Below are 19,613 nucleotides of genomic sequence, written 5' to 3' on the forward strand. Positions count from 1 at the left end.
CATGTGAGATGACGGCTCCTACTCCGTATGGAGATGCATCACACGCGAGTCTCGGCTTCATCTCTGTGTTATAGTGGGCAAACCACTTGCTCTTTAGCAGACGCTGTTTGCAAGTCTTGAATGCTTATTCGCATTGTGGGGACCAATTCCACTTTGTATCGGCCTGCAGCAGTTGGTGAAGCGGATGCAACAATGTGGACAAGTTTGCCACACACTTTCCGTAATAGTTCAGGAGCCCCAAAAATGACCTCAGCTCTGAGATATTTGTGGGTGCTGGTGCGTTTACGATTGCTTCCACCTTGCTGTTGGTTGGGTGCAGGCCTTGTGCATCAATCTTGTATCCGAGATACTCCACTGAGTCCTGGAGGAACTCACACTTGCTGCATTTCATTCTCACTCTGTATTTCTCCAGTCTTGACATCACTTTGTCCAGCACAACAAGGTGATCTCCAATAGTTGGTGCTGACACAAGGATGTCGTCCATGAAGCACACAACATGGTCTGTACCGTCCAAGATCTGATCCATTGTGTGTTGGAATATCGCTGGAGCTGTCGAGATTCCATAGGCCAAGCGATTGAATCTGAATAGCCCCTTGTGTGTATTGATGGTCAGGTACTGTTCTGACTCCGGATCCAGCTTCAGTTGCTGATAAGCGAATGCCAGGTCCAGCTTACTGAAAACCTTCCCACCAGCTAGAGTGGCAAACAGATCTTCAGCGTTTGGTAGTGGATATTCCTCTGGTAGTATGTAGCGATTTACTGTGACCTTGTAGTCACCGCACATTCTGACGGTCTTGTCTTTCTTTGGAACTACAACAATCGGAGCGGCCCAGTCGCTCCTCGCTACTTTCGTGATTATGTTATTCTTCTGTAGGCGTCCAGTTCCTTCTCTACTGCTTCCTTAAGAGCATAGGGAACCAGACGTGGTTTGTGAAAGATAGGCTTGGTTCCTTCTTGCACTCTGACTTTTGCTGTGAAGTCTTGTATTTCACCGTAGCCATCTTTGAAAAATTCTTTGTGCATCTCCAGCATGTTAGTGAGTGTAGCCTGACTCACTGGTTTGTCATTTCTCAGACTGAAGATTTCTCCCCAGTTCAACTTGATCTTTTGTAGCCAGTTTCTGCCTAGTAAGGCTGATTTTTCTCCTTTAACAATGACAAGTGGTAGCGTCCACTCCTTCCCCTCATACTGGACTGGTACCTGGATCTGCCCTAACACAGGAATAGTGTCACCAGTGTATGAAGAAAGGCGGATGGACGCGGGCTGAAGAGGGCACTCTTTCAGTTTTTCTTGGTAGAGTCTCTCTGGAACCAGAGATACAGATACACGCTCTGGTGTCCAGTTGCATTTGTACTGGTTTTCCCGCTAACTCCATGCTGAGATAGATTCCATCTTTTAGTTGTTGAGCTGTGTACACTGTGAACAGTTCCACTACTGTTTCAGTTGTACCTTCCTCTTCTTGTGCTGTGCCTGACACTGTGCGCTCTTGCTGTACGTTTCGAGGCCTTACACACTCTCTGTAAATGTCCAACTTTTCCACAATTGTGTCACTTTTCATTTTGGAATTGACATTCACTGTGCTGATGATTATTTCCCCACATCTGTAGCAACTTGGCTTAGACCTTTGAGATGTGGGCTGCTTTGTTCTTGTGTAACCTTGAAGACGGGACTGAAAAAAGTGTGACTTTTGTGAGCTTTTTTAACCACGTGCATCACTGACCGTGTGAACACCTTTCTGACGTTCTGCATGTCCCGATAGCTCAATAGTATCCCCGTGGGCAAGTTCGAGTCCAAGTGCTATATCACAGGCTTTCTTAAAGGTCAGGTCCTTCTCTGACAGAAGCCTTCTGTGATATGCTTCACCTGTGAGACCACATACAAACTTGTCTCAGAGAGCATCATCAAGAAATCGTGCAAACTCACATTGAGTACTTGCCAGCCTTTTCAAAGCAAGGATGTAGTCAGCCAGAGTTTCCCTTGACTCTGGTGACGTTGGTAAAATCTGAAATGTTCTGCAATGAGAATTGGCTTAGGCTTGAAATACCTTGAAAGAGTTTCCGTCAGTTCTGCAGTTCAACTCCACTGCTTTCATTGGTTCAATGAGACCTTTCAGCAATCCATACTCAGTTGGACTCAAAACACTGAGAAATACGTCCGCTTTCTTTTCATCTTTGATTTAATTTGCAGCCAGCCAACGCTCAGAACGCTCCAAATAGGAATCAAAATCCTCTTTTGTAGCTTCAAACTCTGGTACTCGACCAATGTTTGCCATTTTCACAGTTAATTGTTCAGTTTCCTTATTCCTTGTATTCCTTAATTTTCATCTAACTCTTCACTTCAGAAGTTTATGCAATTACTTCATTCACTGCACTCATTTGTAATAATGTACACACCGTGTTACGTTCCTTCTTCCTTTTTTTTCTTGACAATATTTCTCCACTGCGATCGCCTAATTTCAATGGGTTCAATGACAGTTTTTTTTATTTAACCACCAGAGGGCAGTGTCGCTATTCTGGACTCCAAGAGTCTTGCTACTTGGCAGCTCCTGAATACTGTACTAGCAGTGCTAGCAGTGCTTAGCCTTCTCTACTGGCGAAAGAAAATAAAAAATAACTGACGAATTACATAATTATTTTGAGTTTCATTACTCACGCAACATTCTTCCCTTCAAGCAATGTCCGTTTATGTAGTTTAATCCCATCCCGTCGCCACTGTAATATTTGTGTTGTGGAGAAATGACCAGGCAGGAGACGGGAGTACAGTTAGTTTTCGTTTAGTCAAAACCCCTCGTGCTCTACAGTTCCTCTAGATTCCAGATACTACAGTAAACAGCATCATGAACTCTACCACGCTTCTCACAGGAGGCTGAAATTTGGCCTCAAGTGGATCTTCCAGCAAGACAATAACCACAATGCACACATCAAAATAATCCACAAAGAAATGTTTAAATGGTCACAAAATCTAAATGTTACAATGGGAATCTCAGTCTCTGGACTTGAAACCCATTAAAACACGTGGTTTGATTTTAAGAGGATGGTCCATAAGCACAGAGAAAGGATATCAAAGACCTGGAAAAATTCTGTATGGAGGAATAGACTAAGATACATCCCAATGTGCTCTCCAAAAGGCTCAGTACTGTTATCCTCTGAAGGTGAGGTATTTAAAGGTATTGAAAGCAGGGGTGTCAATCATTTTTACCCTTATATTATTTCAAAAAAATTAGATCACATGTTAAACAAAATCTCTTTCTCTGAGTATAAGATAATCACATTTCCAAATATTTGTGAGCATAGAATATAGCTTAGTATTTAAGTTATTTATTTTATACTGTCATTTTTGCTCATCTTCATCAAGGGAGTTAATCATTTTGGACCCTACTGTATGTGTATGATGAAGAACTAGAGCAGGGGTGTCAAACTCATTCCATGATTGGCCTAGTGTCTGCAGGTTTTTGGCTTTTCCTTTCAATTAAGACGACCAGGTGTGGGGAGTTGTGACCTTAATTCATCCGTCAAGTGCAACAGAGGAATGAAAACCTGCTGACACCCGGCCCTCCGTGGAATGAGTTTGACACCTGTGGTTTAGAGGGTTGTTAGAGGAGGAAGGCCAGTCTTCCTGTCCTTGGAACCAGGATATCCACTGCTCTATCCGTTTCTCTAGGATGAGGTGTCCCTGCATCCTCTTTAAACTAGGGGTGTTTTATTCCCATGCCCGTAACAAAGAAAATAATTGGCAAAACACAGCAGGATTAGTGGGGGAGAGATACATCTTTACCAGCATGTTAGTAACATTCTCTTCCTTAGTAACTGGGAATAAACCCTTTCAAGTTGCTCTAAATTCACCAGTAATCCAAACACTAACATTCTGTGTGTAATGGAGGACATTATGGTTGATGTACTGTAATAAAACCGGCAAAGTGCAGGAAGAGTAGAATGATATGACAGAAGAAATGATGGGTGGCTAGGCATTAACATCAGCAGGGAATGAAGTGTGGGGTAGATTCTGGGGATGTAATATATCTCCCTCCATTGAAATATTTCTCTAAGATAAGTTATCAGCTCAGACACAATACTCAAAACCTATCCAGGCCTCTCATCAAGGCAGCTACACAAATTCGATGACAAACATTTCTCAAAACATTTTATTGTATCAATAATACTCACAATAATGTCACAGAAAAATCACAGAGTGTTTAAGAAAGGTCTGGTCTATGTAAGATATTTTTTATTATGTTTTAAAACAGCACAGCTTCAAATAAAAACAGTCAGTGGATGAGGAGCAAGATTACAACCTTGAAATTATACTCATGAGGACAGAACACTGAAGGAACCCAAACCTCACTACACATCAGTCTCATTTAAATGTGGCTAAAACTACAACTACTGCCAATCACAAATGCTTCACAATTTTATGAATTTCGTACAATGCAAAAAAGTTGAAAAAGGTATTGTGTTTATCAGTTAGATACAGTACAAAGACATCATTCTATTAGTTTACCGGTAATTGTAATGACGGGGTTCTAAGCACCAACCTGTCGGTTGAAGTTATATTCATTGACTTATATTCATAGATCATTTATACACTGTTAATGAGGAGGTGACGAGGCAAGAGGGGGTTGAGCACCATGAAAATCCAACCTCCCCCTGTTTGCTCTTCCCCGTTCACCCACAATAGGAAACCTTAAAAATATCTGGTGTCCCCAGAGAAGCACCATCAATATGCAATAAATACATTTAAGAAAACAAACATATACAAGTATAAATAAAGTCACAATTTACAATTCTTCATTTTCTCTGTAATCCAGAAAAGGAGATAGCAAACAAAAAGAGGTAAAAAAACAGGGAGAATGATCCCATTCGAAAAAGATAAAGGGGATCTTCTTTAGGGCGAATTGTAGCAATCACATCTCTCTCTACCAAACATTATTTAGGATTATTATGCAAAAACTAAAAATCACATTAAAACACACCAGATTTCCAACAAAGAGTGAAACCAGATTAGTCCTCTAGTTCTAGTTAACCCGTATTTCAGAGAAATTTTGACAATTTCTTAAATGAATATTCCTAATGCTTTAGAAAGTTGTGCCTGCATGTTTGATTTTCTAATTTCCTTTCATCTAAATACAGTTCACAAGGCCAATGTGGTGTACCTTTAGGCTGGTAAAACTTTTGAAATATCTAGGTCAGAATAAATACAATGGAAATAGCACCCCAAAGAGTATACACACAGGAATGACAGATGTCAGAGTTCACCTGAATAGAAAACCAAACCAAAACAATGGGATTTCAATGAGACTATCAGCTACTTTGCTTGTGAAGCAATTCCCCTGCTGTTACCATAGCGATACGGTAAATTCATGGACATAGAATAACTAGATTGGTGTAAAAAAGTTCCATTGGATTTGCATAAAAGTACCTGAATTAATGCACCATACACCGGCTACTTGACGCTTTTGAATCACAGCAGTGTCCGTTTGAATTAAGACCTGATTTCCAGTGCTAACAATGTTCACATTTTCTGTAGTTGTCTGACATGTTTTATTAACAAATAGTAGTACCAGTCTAGTCATTCTATCTCAAGACTCAAGTCCAATCAGCAGCTGGTAGGAGGGGAAGACAACAGTGAGCTGGAATTCAATTGGCTGATGGCTGATGGCCGATATCTTATTGTGATGTAAACAATACGGAGTAAACATGGTTGGCTGTTCACCAAGTGTTAGCAGTAGTAGTATTCCTTGAAGACAACGTCTGTGCTGCCACTAAGTAGGAGCTTTGGTTATGGCTGCCAGACAACAGGGAGGATGCTTCACTTGGAGCAGGGTGATGGAGTCTGGAGAGAGAAAGAGGAAGAAAAAGACAGAAAGGGGGGTAAATATGATGGACATAACTTCATAGCACATAGAAAACTTGTGTGTGTGTGTGTGTGTGTGTGTGTGTGTATGTCTCACCACACAGATGCTGTCATAGGTTCTCATCAGCTCCTCCATGCAGTACTGCTCCAGCACCACTACCCCTGCCAGCGAGGGGCTCTTGGACACAGTCCGGGCACAGTCCTCACAGTGCACCATGTAGGTCTTCCTGCTGCCAGACTCACTAGTTACAAACAGCAGGTCAAACACCTCCACCTGCACACAGACAACACAATCACTCACTGCAGAAATAACCAAAGGCATACACCAACACTCTGTTGGTAAGATGCTCGGGTCATGGTAGTTCATAGCAGGTGGGCGGATACAAGCATACACCAACACTCTGTTGGTAAGATGCTCGGGTCATGGTAGTTCATAGCAGGTGGGCGGATACAAGCATACACCAACACTCTGTTGGTAAGATGCTCGGGTCATGGTAGTTCATAGCAGGTCTGATACAAGCATACACCAACACTCTGTTGGTAAGATGCTCGGGTCATGGTAGTTCATAGCAGGTCTGATACAGGCGTACACCAACACTCTGTTGGTAAGATGCTCGGGTCATGGTAGTTCATAGCAGGTCTGATACAGGCATACACCAACACTCTGTTGGTAAGATGCTCGGGTCATGGTAGTTCATAGCAGGTCTGATACAAGCATACACCAACACTCTGTTGGTAAGATGCTCGGGTCATGGTAGTTCATAGCAGGTCTGATACAAGCATACACCCACACTCTGTTGGTAAGATGCTCGGGTCATGGTAGTTCATAGCAGGTCTGATACAGGCATACACCAACACTCTGTTGGTAAGATGCTCGGGTCATGGTAGTTCATAGCAGGTCTGATACAGGCATACACCAACACTCTGTTGGTAAGATGCTCGGGTCATGGTAGTTCATAGCAGGTCTGATACAAGCATACACCCACACTCTGTTGGTAAGATGCTCGGGTCATGGTAGTTCATAGCAGGTCTGATACAAGCATACACCCACACTCTGTTGGTAAGATGCTCGGGTCATGGTAGTTCATAGCAGGTCTGATACAGGCAGGTACACCAACACTCTGTTGGTAAGATGCTCGGGTCATGGTAGTTCATAGCAGGTCTGATACAGGCATACACCAACACTCTGTTGGTAAGATGCTCGGGTCATGGTAGTTCATAGCAGGTCTGATACAGGCATACACCAACACTCTGTTGGTAAGATGCTCGGGTCATGGTAGTTCATAGCAGGTCTGATACAGGCATACACCAACACTCTGTTGGTAAGATGCTCGGGTCATGGTAGTTCATAGCAGGTCTGATACAGGCGTACACCAACACTCTGTTGGTAAGATGCTCGGGTCATGGTAGTTCATAGCAGGTCTGATACAGGCATACACCAACACTCTGTTGGTAAGATGCTCGGGTCATGGTAGTTCATAGCAGGTCTGATACAGGCATACACCAACACTCTGTTGGTAAGATGCTCGGGTCATGGTAGTTCATAGCAGGTCTGATACAAGCATACACCAACACTCTGTTGGTAAGATGCTCGGGTCATGGTAGTTCATAGCAGGTCTGATACAAGCATACACCCACAGGCTGTTGAGAGGGACTTACGTCACACTCGTTGCAGTAGTAGGCTGGTTCGTCCTTCACACGGCTCTGATAAGAGATCTTCTTCCCTGCAGCAACCAGCTGGTCTCTCAGAATCTGAATGTGCTTAATGGACTGTAGGAGACAATGTCTGAGAGAGATAGAGAGAGAGAGAGAGAGGTAAGGTGTAGCAAGAAACAGACATTCATACTAGATAGATGACGAGGGACATTTACACACACACACACACACACACACACACACTGACAATGGACACACACACACACATTCACACACATAGATGACGAGGGACATTTACACACACACACACACACACACACACACACTTGACCATCTTGTAGGTTTTTTGGTCGGTGATCTTGATAGTGCGGGCTACATTCCAGGTGACATGGATCATCGGAACGATGGACTTGACCTTCTTGACCTCATTCCACTCAAAACGCTCCAGAGCCAGTTGATACTGGTATGCTACAAGGGCAAAGATGACACACACATACTTTACAGTAGAAAAGCACACAAAAGGATTTTGATATGAATTTGACTGAGGTAAAGGATAGTGTAGATACAGTAGCTGCACTGTGTATGACCCAGCTCCCATTTCCTATCTATGTCCTGCTGGACACTGCTAGTAACTCACAGTTGAGAGGTCCCACATTCCAGGCAATGTTGTTGCACCAGCCCACAGCCTGCACCCAGTGGACGGACCCTGCGTTGATCCACACCAGGTCCCCTGGTCTCTGGATGAAGCGGTACACTGGGATGTTGGAGCAGTACAGGTCCTCCAGAACAGGCCACCAGGACCCAGTCAGGTAGTCTACTCCATACCTGAAGGAGGGAGTAGAGATGGTAACAAAGTGGTGGTTGCTGGTTCAAATCCCCTTTGAGTCACTGTTGTTATGCCTTTCAATGAGCAGAACAGCTCAAAATGCTTAACTAATTTGAAAACAGACCCTCACACGAAAACAGAACCATGACTCACTTCTCACAGAAATTGTTGATGTGCTCCCAGTAGTGTTCATGGACTGCAAACCACTCACAATCTCCCGGCCCAATGTTGATATTCACAGAGCAGAAGTTATTATTCTCCTGGTGGCCTGAAAACAGACATACAGAGATATTTAAGCCAATGGAAAGAGGCATGTAATATGCATATAAACACACACCAATATAACTCAGACACTGACCAGGTGTACGGCTGCCGGGGACCTTCATGTAGAGCTGGACGGTGTTCATGCCCAGGATGGTGTGTCCCACGTGGCTCAGCATGTTTCCATTGTACTCCACACGCATGAAGGCTGGTAGCTTCAGCAGCTCCTGCAGCTGGGGCTTCCACCTGGTAACACATGTCAAACACTTAACACTTCCTCTCTAAGGGTGTCCTTAGCCCTGTCTAAAACAATCAACCACATGTAAAGCTAATCTCACCGCTTAGGATCAGAGATGTCGATGTTGGTGCCGAATTTGATAATCTTCCCATTTGATTTCGCCTCCGGCCTATAGGAAAGAGGAAGTGTCTTTAAGAACGGCAGAACATTGTTTTGATTAAAAGTATTGTATTTGATTTCATAAGATAGTATCCACAGCATACTGTGGATACTATGAGGTGACCTGAGTGTGTTAGCAATAGGGGTAGGGCCAACTTTGGTAGGAGTTGCTTTGCTAGTAACCACAGTAGGGCTGGTTTTGCTGGTGCCAGATGCAGGGTTGGTTGATGGGTCAGAAGACAGAGTCTTCTTCTCTTCATCCTCATCCTCATCCTCACTGTCCTTCTCTTCCTGTAGACACATTTAGGCACATGAACTTAGCTGGGCAAAGAGAGGAAGTGTGTGTGTGGGGGGAGGGGGGGGGGTATATGTAAGCATTATGTGTTTCTGTGTGTGATACTTGTGTGTGTGTGTGTGTGGGGTGTGTGTGTGTATCCACAACCTGGAGGCTTTCCTGGAAGCTGGAGGCCTGGTACGCAGCGTACTTGGCGATGGTGGTGTGTGAGCGGCTGCTCTCGCAGGGCCAGGTCTGAGCTGAACCAGTAGCGTCCCAGTTCTCATCAGCAGGCTGCTGTACCTGGGTCCTCACCTCCACAGCATGCTCTGCATTGGCCTCCACCAGAGACTTAGTGGAGAACAGACCCAGGTCTGACAGAGAGGGAGGGAGAGGAAAGAGAGACAAAAGTATAGTGAGTAGATGATACATTATGTTGATGTTTTAACTTTTAGCCCTGAAAAAAATTGAAATGTGCAAACTCACTGAGTCGTAGTGATCCAGCCAGGCCTCTGATGACAGTGACAGGGTTCTTGGGGTCGGTACAGAATTGGAGGAGGACTGGGGAGAAGGCATCTCTCTTACTCTCCAACTGGACACAGACACACAGGACAACACAGGAAAACATCAACTGGGAATTGCACAAATACAGAACTGATACATGAGTAATGGATGAGAATGAAGAAGAAAAGAGGGGGGAAAAAGAAGAAGAAGATTACTTTATGGTCTATTGTCATAAGACAGAGCTGCATGTTTTTGTTGTTGTTGCTTTAACACCCCCCCACCCACCCACCCACACAGACAGGTTGGTGCATAGGGTCAGCCGCAGTGCAGCGCCCCCAGAGTGTGGACTCACATAGATGCTTGGTGTGGGGGGGTTGAGCTTCTCTCGTGGGATGGGTGTGTTGGTGCTAAGGACAGGCTTGACAGAGAAAGCAGGGAGCAGATAGGACTCCCGAAACTTCCCGTTCACCTTCGCCCCCCTACAGACAGACAGAGAAAGAGACAGATGAAGTGGGAGAATTCAATAAGATTGAATTAAATACACTTTTCATTGTTTTGTGCCACAACCTCTCTTCCTCCAATGAAATGTCTTGGTAGTAAATATACAGTACCAGTCAAAAGTTTGGACACACCTAATCATTCAATGGTTTTTCTTTATTTTTTTACTATTTTCTACATTTTAGAATAACACTGAAGACATCAAAACTATGAAATAACAAATATGGAATTATGTAGTAACCAAAAAAGTGTGAAACAAATATATGTCAAAATATATTTTAGATTTTAGATACTTCAAAGTAGCCACCCTTTGCCTTGATGACAGCTTTGCACATTTGGCATTCTCACAACCAGCTTCATGAGGTAGTCACCTGGAATGCATGTCAATTAACAGGTGTGCCTTGTTAAAAGTTCATTTGTGTAATTTCTTTCCTTCTTAATGTCTTTGAGCCAATCTGTTGCGTTGTGACAAGGTAGGGGTAGTATTCAGAAGACAGCCCTACTTGGTAAAAGACAAAGTTCTATTATGGCAAGGACAGCTCAAATAAGCAAAGAGAAATGACAGTCCATCATTACTTTAAGATATGAAGGTCATTCAATACGGAACATTTCAAGAGCTTTGGAAGTTACTTCAAGTGCAGTCGCAAAAACCATCAAGCGCTACGATGAAACTGGCTCTCACGAGGACCGCCACAGCAAAGGAAGACCCAGAGTTACCTCTGCGGCAGAGGGTAAGTTCATTACAGTGCGCAACTGCACCTCAGATTGCAGCCCAAATAAATGCTTCACAGAGTTTAAGTAACAGACACATCTCAACATCACCTATTCAGAGGAGACTGCGTGAATCAGGCCTTCATTGTCAAATTGCTGCAAAGAAACCACTACTAAAGGACACCAATAATAAGAAGAGACTTGCTTGGGCCAAGAAACACTAGCAATGGACATTAGACTGGTGGAAATCTGTCCTTTGGTCTGATGAGTCATATTAGAGAGATTTTTGGTTCCAACTTCCGGGTTTTGTGAGACGCAGAGTAGGGGAATGGATGATCTCCGCATGTGTGGTTCCCACCGTGTAGCATGGAGGTGGTGGTGTGATGGTGCTTTGCTGGAGACACTCTCAGTGATTTATTTAGAATTCAAGGCGTACTTAACCAGCATGGCTACCACAGCATTCTGCAGCGATACGCCATCCCATCTGGTTTGCACTTAGTGGGACTATCATTTGTTTTTCAGCAGGACAATGACCCAAAACACACTTCCAGGCTGAGTAAAGGCTATTTGACCAAGAAGGAGAGTGATGGTGCTGCATCATATGACCTGGTCTCCACAATCACCCGGCCTCAACCCTATCAAGATGGTTTGTGATGAGTTGGACCGAAGAGTGAAGGAAAAGCAGCCAACAACTGCTCAGCATCTGTGGGAACTCCTTCAAGACTGTTGGAAAATCATTCCTCGTGAAGCTCGTTGGGAGAATTCCAAGAGTGTGCAAAGCTGCCATCAAGGCAAAGGGTGGCTACTTTGAAGAATCTAAAATCTAAAATATATTTTGATTTGTTTAACACTTTTTTGGTTACTACATGATTCCATGTGTTATTTCATAGTTTTGATGTCTTGACTATTATTCTACAATGTAGAAAATAGTAAAAATTAAGAAAAACCCTTGAATGAGTAGGTATGTCCAAACTTTTGACTGGTACGGTACATCACATGTACCGTGTACTCACTTGCAGGACCTGACGACCTCGCTGGCTGTGTGTCTGATGCTGACCTCTCTTAGTGGGATCCTGCGCTCCTCGACCTCGGAGGCGATGAACGTCTCTCGGTTTCCACTCTCCACCTTGATCAGACGGATCTTCAGCTCCTTGGGAGAGCCCATGGACAGAGCCTTCAGCTTGAGGAAATCAGCAGCAGCCAGGGGACAGGGGGTCCTCCTCACTGGGACAGCAGAGTCAGCCGGGGTGGGGGAAGGGGAGGAGGTGTTGATAAAGCTGGTGGTGGATGCTGTTGCCAATATGTCTGGGTTGCTGCCTGGTGTGGACGTTTTGGTTTGAGGCTCACTGTGCCTCTCATTCTTCATCTCTGTTGATTGTGCCCCCTGCTCAGTGTTTCCTGTGTGCGTCTTGTCTTTCTGTCCCTGGATGTCTTTGCTCTGGAGGCCAAGGTTCCCCTGAATGGGACGGCTCTTCTTAGTGTCTTTGTGCTGCTTGGCTAGGCGACTGGGGTGAGGTGTAGATGAGGACAGCGTTATAGAGGCTGACTTTCTGTCACACTTTTCTTCCACGTTCTTCTTTTCATTTCCTCCACTCCTCTGATGACTGCTGATGCTGTTATCTTGTTTTCTTCTCTTCCTCTTCCCTTCCCCATCTCTGTTTCCATCCGCACCGCTTGGCTCCCTCTTTCTGTCTGTCTGCCTGCGTGCCTCCCTCTGTCCCCGCTCCTCCTTGGTGGTGGTAGGCAGCCGGTGTGTGGTGGTCAGTCTAAACTCAGCGCTCAGAGACCCGGCCGTCTCCCCACTGTCTACACCCTTAGTCTTCTCTTTCTTTCTCTCATTCAGAATCTCCTCCAATCTCGCGTGCTTCTGTTTTGTGCGCTCCCCCACGGAGAGCTGTGGTTGGTCGAGGTTTAAAGGAGGCCGGGGTTTGGAAAGTGGATCTGAGGTAGTGTGAGTGGATGATTCGCTAGTGAGTCTTGGGGGCGTGGTGGAGTTGGATGTGGGGGAGGGGTTCTGCTGGTCCTGACAATTGGTTTCGGGATCCATGGCGAGGGATGAAGAGTACTTCACTCCTCCCATGGAGCTAGGAGGAGGACGCCCAAACGGACCGCCGCGATAGGTGTACCTCTGGCCCCCCAGGAATGAGGCCAAAGACTTGAAGACATCAGCCACTCCTGTCTGGTGAAGGTGTGGCCGACGGGGAGGCAGAGAGCTGGGCGATGTGTCCCCACCACTGTCCTCCTCTTCCTCCTCCTCCTCTTCATTGGGAGTATCAGGCAAGCCATAGAGCTTGGCCAGGTCGCTATGGCGAAGGTCGTCAGCACCCCTCCCCTCACCGACACCCTCGGCCTTCTCATTGGGCCCCTCTGAGTTCCTATGGGGGGGTGAGAGGGGCGGGCCGTGGGTTGGGCTGGGCTGCAGGACAGGTCTCCTCATCACTCCTCCCTCCTCTTCATCTTCCTCACTCAGGGCTGATGCTGGGGAGCCTTGCCAACTGAGAACAGGGGGGCTGGCAGGGGGGTTGTCTCCCATCTCCTCCACACTGCCCACCCCTGCCGCAGGTTGGAGATCTGGGGCCCGCAGGACCCCGCCTTCTGGACTAACACCCCATGTCTCTGTCTGGATCTGGATGGATCCCCCTGACCCAGCCATAGGGGGAGCTGCTGGGGTTTTGGATGAGAGTGTGGAGGGGGTCAAATCAGCCTTCCTCCCTGGGCTGCATTTAGAATATGTTGAAGGGCTGGTGGGCTGAGGACTGGTATTACAGGTCTTATTGGTCATGTTGGTGCTGATGTTGTTGTTGGTGGTGGTAGTGTGAGTGGTAGTGAGTGGAGGACAGGCTGGTAGTGGTGAGTCCTTGACTGGGAATTTGGGTTGAGTTGGGTTTGACTTGTTCAGGGTCCCTCCCCTCTCTGACTTTTTGTGTTTGGATGGATGTGGGGAGGGTGTGGGTTGACTGGGACGGGCTGCAGGCGGGCCAACAAGTGGGATTGTCTCTGAGCTATTTGGAGAGCTGTGCTCATGGGACTTTCCACCTCTTTCTTGGGCCTTCTCCCTGTGTATGTGTTTGCCAGGGGTGGATGGTGTTTGGGAGAGTTGGCCTGGCTTACCTGGCGTCCCTGGAACCTTAGATCCAGACTTAGGGGAGGAAGGACATACTGACGGAGGGAGGGATGATTTACATAGGGACTTTGAGGATCCCCTCTCTGCTTTTTCCATCTTTTTATCCCTAAGGCTCTTCTCCCTTTTCTCTGTCTTCCTCTCTTCCTCTTTCTTTTTCCTTTCCACTTTGTCCCTCCCTTCTTCACCTTTATGGGTTTTATTCTTCACCCCATCCCCACTTTTCTCTTCTTTTTCCTTTCTCCTTGTCCTCTCCTCCATCTTCCTCTTCTGTTCCCTCTTTCCCTCCTCACCTATTTCTGCTCTCCTTTCCTTATGTTTCCTCTCTGTCTGTTTGTGTCTGTGAGGCTGCAGCTCTGGCCTGTTGCCAGTAGGTCTGGTGCTGTTGACAGTAGGAGAGCTGGGTGGGGTCTGAGGCTCTGAGGCCCTGCTAGGCTTCATCTCTAACCTCTGAGCGCCTGAGCCTAGCCATGTGGGGGAGGCAGAGAGAGGGGGAGGTGTGGGACTGGGCGAGGGTGTCCTTGGTCCCCGTTTGTGGGGTGTGTCAGTGCCAATGTCAGGGCTCCTCTGATTGGGAGGAGGATCTTTCTTCCCACTGGCCTTACTAGGAGTGGTGGAGCTGGAGAGGCCAGAGGGGCTGGAGAAGCTCAGGGTGGTGCAGCATCCATCTCTGTGGTTGCTGTTGCGGTGGGGAAGCTCTGTAGCAGAGGGCTGGGAGGGGGTCTGATCCCTTTGCTGTCTGTGTGAGCGTGGAGCTGGGGGGCTGTGCTGAGATACTGTGGGGGGTGATGTGGGATGCTGGTGGTGGAGGTGCTGGCTGTAAGGCACGCCGGTGCGGTCTGCTGGTGAGGAGGGGTGCTGGGACTGGCCATCCACCTCCACTCTGAATCCATGGTGGGGGGTCTTCTGTTGCCACTGGGCTGGGCTGGAGAAGGGTGGCGGGCATAGGAGGAAGGAGGGGGGTCTTGACCATTGAAGAGGGCCTGGGGAACTGGAGAATGGGTAGAATGATGTGTTCTGTATTTGAGAATCCCTAATCCTGACTTGGTGGATTCCTGAAATAACGAGAGAGAGGATGGTTCATAGTCTTTAATAAAGCATGGCTTTCTTGAAGTTGATTGGCTATTAACTGACTTACTTGTAACTCTATAGACAAGCTCCTCCTGTCAGCATGGGTGCGAGGACCAGGTCTGTCATATGATTGTTTCCAGAAGCCTTGTTCGGAAGGGGGGTAGTGGGGTGGTGATTGGTGCTGGCCTGGGCCAGGTAGATGCATTGATCCACGATGAGAGGGCTGGTGAGAGAGAACAGTAATAACAGTCGGTATCCTGGTGATGTATATTTGAACCCTGCCAGAAGGTGGTGCTATTGTATAAATATCACTCAGAGTTGCTTCAAACCACTGTTCCAGGATCAGATAGATACAGTGGCGACACATCATTCAGGGCAGGTGGGGCAGATTTCTACTCCAAAATGCAGGTGTTTCAGCCTAGCTCAGTGCTTTTTGTGGTGGTGGGGCAGGCCAGCAGAAAATAGGAGTATTGCACTGTGATTGGCTCTGTTCACTCTGTTCTGTCACTCATGGGGACACTATGTCACCAACCTTTAGTAAGGGTAGACATCGAAAATGTGAGCCCTTTGGGTCCTGCATAGACTTAGATTAGAAGTCCCCTTTAAGAAGGATTGGCCACAGATTTTGTTTATTTATTCACCCGTTATTTTACCAGGTAAGTTGACTGAGAACACATTCTCATTTGCAGCAACAACCTGGGGAATAGTTACAGGGGAGAGGAGGGTGATGAATGAGCCAATTGTAAACTGGGGATTATTAGGTGACCATGATGGTTTGAGGGCCAAATTGGGAATTTAGCCAGGACACCGGGGTTAACACCCCTACTCTTACGATAAGTGCCATGGGATCTTTAATGACCTCAGAGAGTCAGGACACCCATTTAACGTCCCATCCGAAAGACGGCACCCTACACAGGGCAGTGTCCCCAATCACTGCCCTGGAGCATTGGGATATTTTTTAGACCAGAGGAAAGAGTGCCTCCTACTGGCCCTCCAACACCACTTCCAGCAGCATCTATTCTCCCATCCAGGGATTGACAAGGACCAACCCTGCTTAACGTGAGAAGCGAGCCAGCAGTGGTATGCCGGGTGGTATGCTGCTGGCAAGATAAAATGATCAAATCACATGAAATCTACAGTAGCTTTGATTGGACTGATCATGTCAACATCTTACTTTCAAAATCTTAGTTAGCAGTCATCATCATAAATCAAGTAGACAAATCTACTAAATCCTTTTTAATCCTTGTCATGTGAAGAGAAATAATGAAGATAAATTATAGATAAAACGTGTCGGTGCTCATCGGCCATAAACATTACACAACAAGTTGGAAATCGTAAATTCAACAATGAGTTGTTTGGAAGGAATCGGTGATAATGGCTAACCGCTAGCATTGCAGCTGGGAAGTCAGACTGGAAAAATACATTTTTAATGGTCATCCAACTTGGAATTGTAAATCTTTCTCTTATGACAAAATTTGCCAATGAAGTAGGCACAACAAAGTGAGCCCAGAAATGTCTTATATTCTGCTGCATAAATGATGTAATATGCCATGGAGATATAGTCAGCCATATCAGCTAAGTTTTAAAAAAAGGCAGTAAACAAGGCTGAATTAACTGTTACGCTGCCAGACAAGGCTCTGCTGATAGCCAGGTGTAGCGGTGGTAAGCATTCACTCCATGGGGCTGAAAAGAAAGCTCTGCTGTTGGGACAGCTTTATGTAGGCCCTAACAGTTTGTGGGTACCGCTTGTCACCGTTGTAGTGCAATTAATGTATTGTTTAGTATTGTGATGTGTCGTGGCTTTGCTGGCAAGCATCAACACATTTTGGAGGGGGGTTTGCCCCACCAAGATTTACATGCTAAAATTGCCCCTGGATAGATATTACCCTAGTGGTTCAGGTTAGCAGTAGAGCCATCTGATCCTAGATCAGGTTAGAGAAAACATATTTCTCAAGCACTAATAGCAGAACTAGCTGTGATGGGGGACCTTCCACTCCTGGAATACACAGGCACAGGGAGAATGGCCAAGGAAGAGGTGTAATGTCATGATTACTAGTTCAGGTGGCGACTAATCTCCCCTGGGCAGATTCTGTGTGTAGACTGAAGAGTCTGCCGAGACTCAATGGGATGCGTGAGATAACAAGCTGCAGTAATTTCGGTCTTTGGGTTTTTACTACTGGTTATATGGACGTATCAGATTGGGCCAAGGCTTATTAAACTTATTAAATTACCCACATGGATCCTTTTGCGAGGGTGGAGACTTCAATTTAGTTTATTTTTGTATTCTACCCCCTTTTCCTCCCCAATGTCGATCTTGTCTCATCGGGCTCAGGAGGCAAAAGTTGAGTCATGCGTCCTGGAAACATGACCCGCCAAACCGCGCTTCTTAACACCCGCCCGCTTAAATCAGAAGCCAGCCACACCAATGTGTCGGAGGAAACACCGTTCAACTGACTACCGAGTTCAGCCTGCATGTGCCCAGACCGCCACAAGGAGTCGCTAGAGCACGATGAGCCAAGTAAAGCCCCCCTACCAAACCCTCCCTAACCCGGATGACTCTGGGCCAATTGTGCGCCGCCCTATGGGACTCCAGATCACTGCCGGTTGTGATACAGCCCGGGTTCGGCCATAGACCACTGCGCTACTCGGGAGGCCCAGAACTCTTGATTTCTAATACGTATAGACCAAGAAGTTAATCACACAGCTGACCAAATTAACATATTATGGAAGATTTTACTTCTGGGTTAACAGAGAATAGGTGGTGACTAACCTGCTCAGGACAAGAGCTCCTGCTCCTTTTGGCATGGCAGTCTTCCCTGGGAGGGGGGGGATGCTGTGAGGGTCGGGAGCGGTGTGGAAGTTGGTCACGGTGGTGGTTGTGATGGTGGGAGGCCGGACGCTTCCATGGTCCTAGTTCCTGGTCCATCATCCTGCCCGGGAAGGCCCTGGAGCGATCTGAAGGTGCCCACCTCTCTGCAGGGGAGCCCAGGTCTCTGGGGGGGTCTCTGGGCAGATGGTGCTGGTGGGGACCCCCATACTGGGAGAGACAATTATCATTATTAAAGTCATGCAATCATAAAAAGGATGTAATATATTTAAGCAATAAGGCACGGGGAGGTGTGGTATATGGCCAAAGTGCCATGGATAAGGGCTGTTCTTATGCATGACGCAACGAGGAGTGCCTGGATACATCCCTTAGCTGTGATTTATTGGCCCTATACCACAAACCCCTGAGGTGCCTTATTGATATTATAAACTGGTTACCAACGTACACTACCGTTCAACAGTTTGGGGTCACTTAAAATAACATCAAAATGATCAGAAATACAGTGTAGACATGGTTAATGTTGTAAATTACTATTGTAGCTGGAAACGGCTGATTTCTTTATGGAAAATCTACATAGACGTACAGAGGCCCATTATCAGCAACCATCACTCCTGTGTTCCAATGGCACGTTGTGTTAGTTAATCCAAACGTATCATTTTAAAAGGCTAATTGATCATTAGAAAACCCTTTTGCAAATATGTTAGTACAGCTGAAAATTGTGTTCTGATTAAAGAAGCAATTAAACTAGCCTTCTTTAGACTAGTTGAGTATCTGGATCATTATAATTTGTGGGTTCGATTCCATGCTCAAAATGGTCAGAAACAAATAACTTTCTTCTGAAACTCATCAGTCTATTCAAGTTCTGAGAAATGAAGGCTACTCCATGTGAGAAATTGCCAAGAAACTGAAGAGCTCGTACAACGATGTGTACTACTCCCTTCACAGAACAGCACAAACTGGCTCTAACCAGAATAGAACAAGGACTGGGAGGCCCCGGTGCACAACTGAGCAAGAGGACAAGTACATTAGAGTGTCTAGTTTGAGAAACAGATGCCTCACAAGTCCTCAACTGGCAGCTTCATTAAATAGTACCCGCAAAACACCAGTCTCAAAATCAACAGTGAAGAGGTAACTCCGGGATGCTGGCCTTCGAGGCAGAGTTGCAAAGAAAAAGCCCTATCTCAGATTGGCCAATAGAAATAAAAGATTAAGATGGGCAAAAGAACACAGACACTGGACAGAGGAAGACTGGAAAAAAGTGTTATGGAAAGACTAATCTAAGTTTGAGGTGTTCAGATCACAAAGAAGAACATTCGTGAGATGCAGAAAAAAATGAAAAGACGCCATCTGTCAAGCATGGTGGAGGCAATGTGATGGTCTGGGGGTGCTTTGGTGGTGGAATAAGTGGGAGATTTGTACAGGGTAAAAGGGATTTTGAAGAAAGAAGGCTATCACTCCATTTTGCAACGCTATGCCATACCCTGTGGACAGCGCTTAATTGGAGCCAATTTCCTACTACAACAGGACAATGACCAAAGCGACCACAGCGACAAACTATGCAAGAACTATTTAGGGAATAAGCAGTCAGCTGCTATTCTGTCTATAATGGAGTGGCCA

At 46.0% G+C, this 19,613-nt stretch overlaps 1 protein-coding gene across 1 annotated transcript in view; it reads right to left on the bottom strand.

The window, feature by feature from the left end:
* Positions 1-4,127: 4,127 nt before the first annotated feature.
* LOC135544341 (lysine-specific demethylase 6B-like) overlaps positions 4,128-19,613 on the bottom strand; it is a 38,803-nt gene continuing 23,317 nt past the window's right edge. The window contains exons 6-21 of the mRNA XM_064971880.1: positions 17,940-18,206; positions 15,237-15,392; positions 15,025-15,153; positions 11,991-14,956; positions 10,121-10,247; positions 9,751-9,856; positions 9,433-9,638; positions 9,115-9,281; positions 8,932-9,000; positions 8,691-8,839; positions 8,486-8,600; positions 8,144-8,331; positions 7,833-7,974; positions 7,510-7,636; positions 5,948-6,124; positions 4,128-5,829 (exon numbers count right to left, since the gene is read on the bottom strand). Coding sequence (XP_064827952.1) covers positions 5,806-5,829; positions 5,948-6,124; positions 7,510-7,636; positions 7,833-7,974; positions 8,144-8,331; positions 8,486-8,600; positions 8,691-8,839; positions 8,932-9,000; positions 9,115-9,281; positions 9,433-9,638; positions 9,751-9,856; positions 10,121-10,247; positions 11,991-14,956; positions 15,025-15,153; positions 15,237-15,392; positions 17,940-18,206 — 5,115 coding nt within the window. The 3' untranslated portion in view covers positions 4,128-5,805. The remainder of the gene's footprint in view (positions 5,830-5,947; positions 6,125-7,509; positions 7,637-7,832; positions 7,975-8,143; positions 8,332-8,485; positions 8,601-8,690; positions 8,840-8,931; positions 9,001-9,114; positions 9,282-9,432; positions 9,639-9,750; positions 9,857-10,120; positions 10,248-11,990; positions 14,957-15,024; positions 15,154-15,236; positions 15,393-17,939; positions 18,207-19,613) is intronic.

The sequence above is a fragment of the Oncorhynchus masou genome, chromosome 8 (genome assembly GCF_036934945.1).
Source record: "Oncorhynchus masou masou isolate Uvic2021 chromosome 8, UVic_Omas_1.1, whole genome shotgun sequence".
NCBI classification, from domain to species: Eukaryota; Metazoa; Chordata; class Actinopteri; order Salmoniformes; family Salmonidae; genus Oncorhynchus; species Oncorhynchus masou.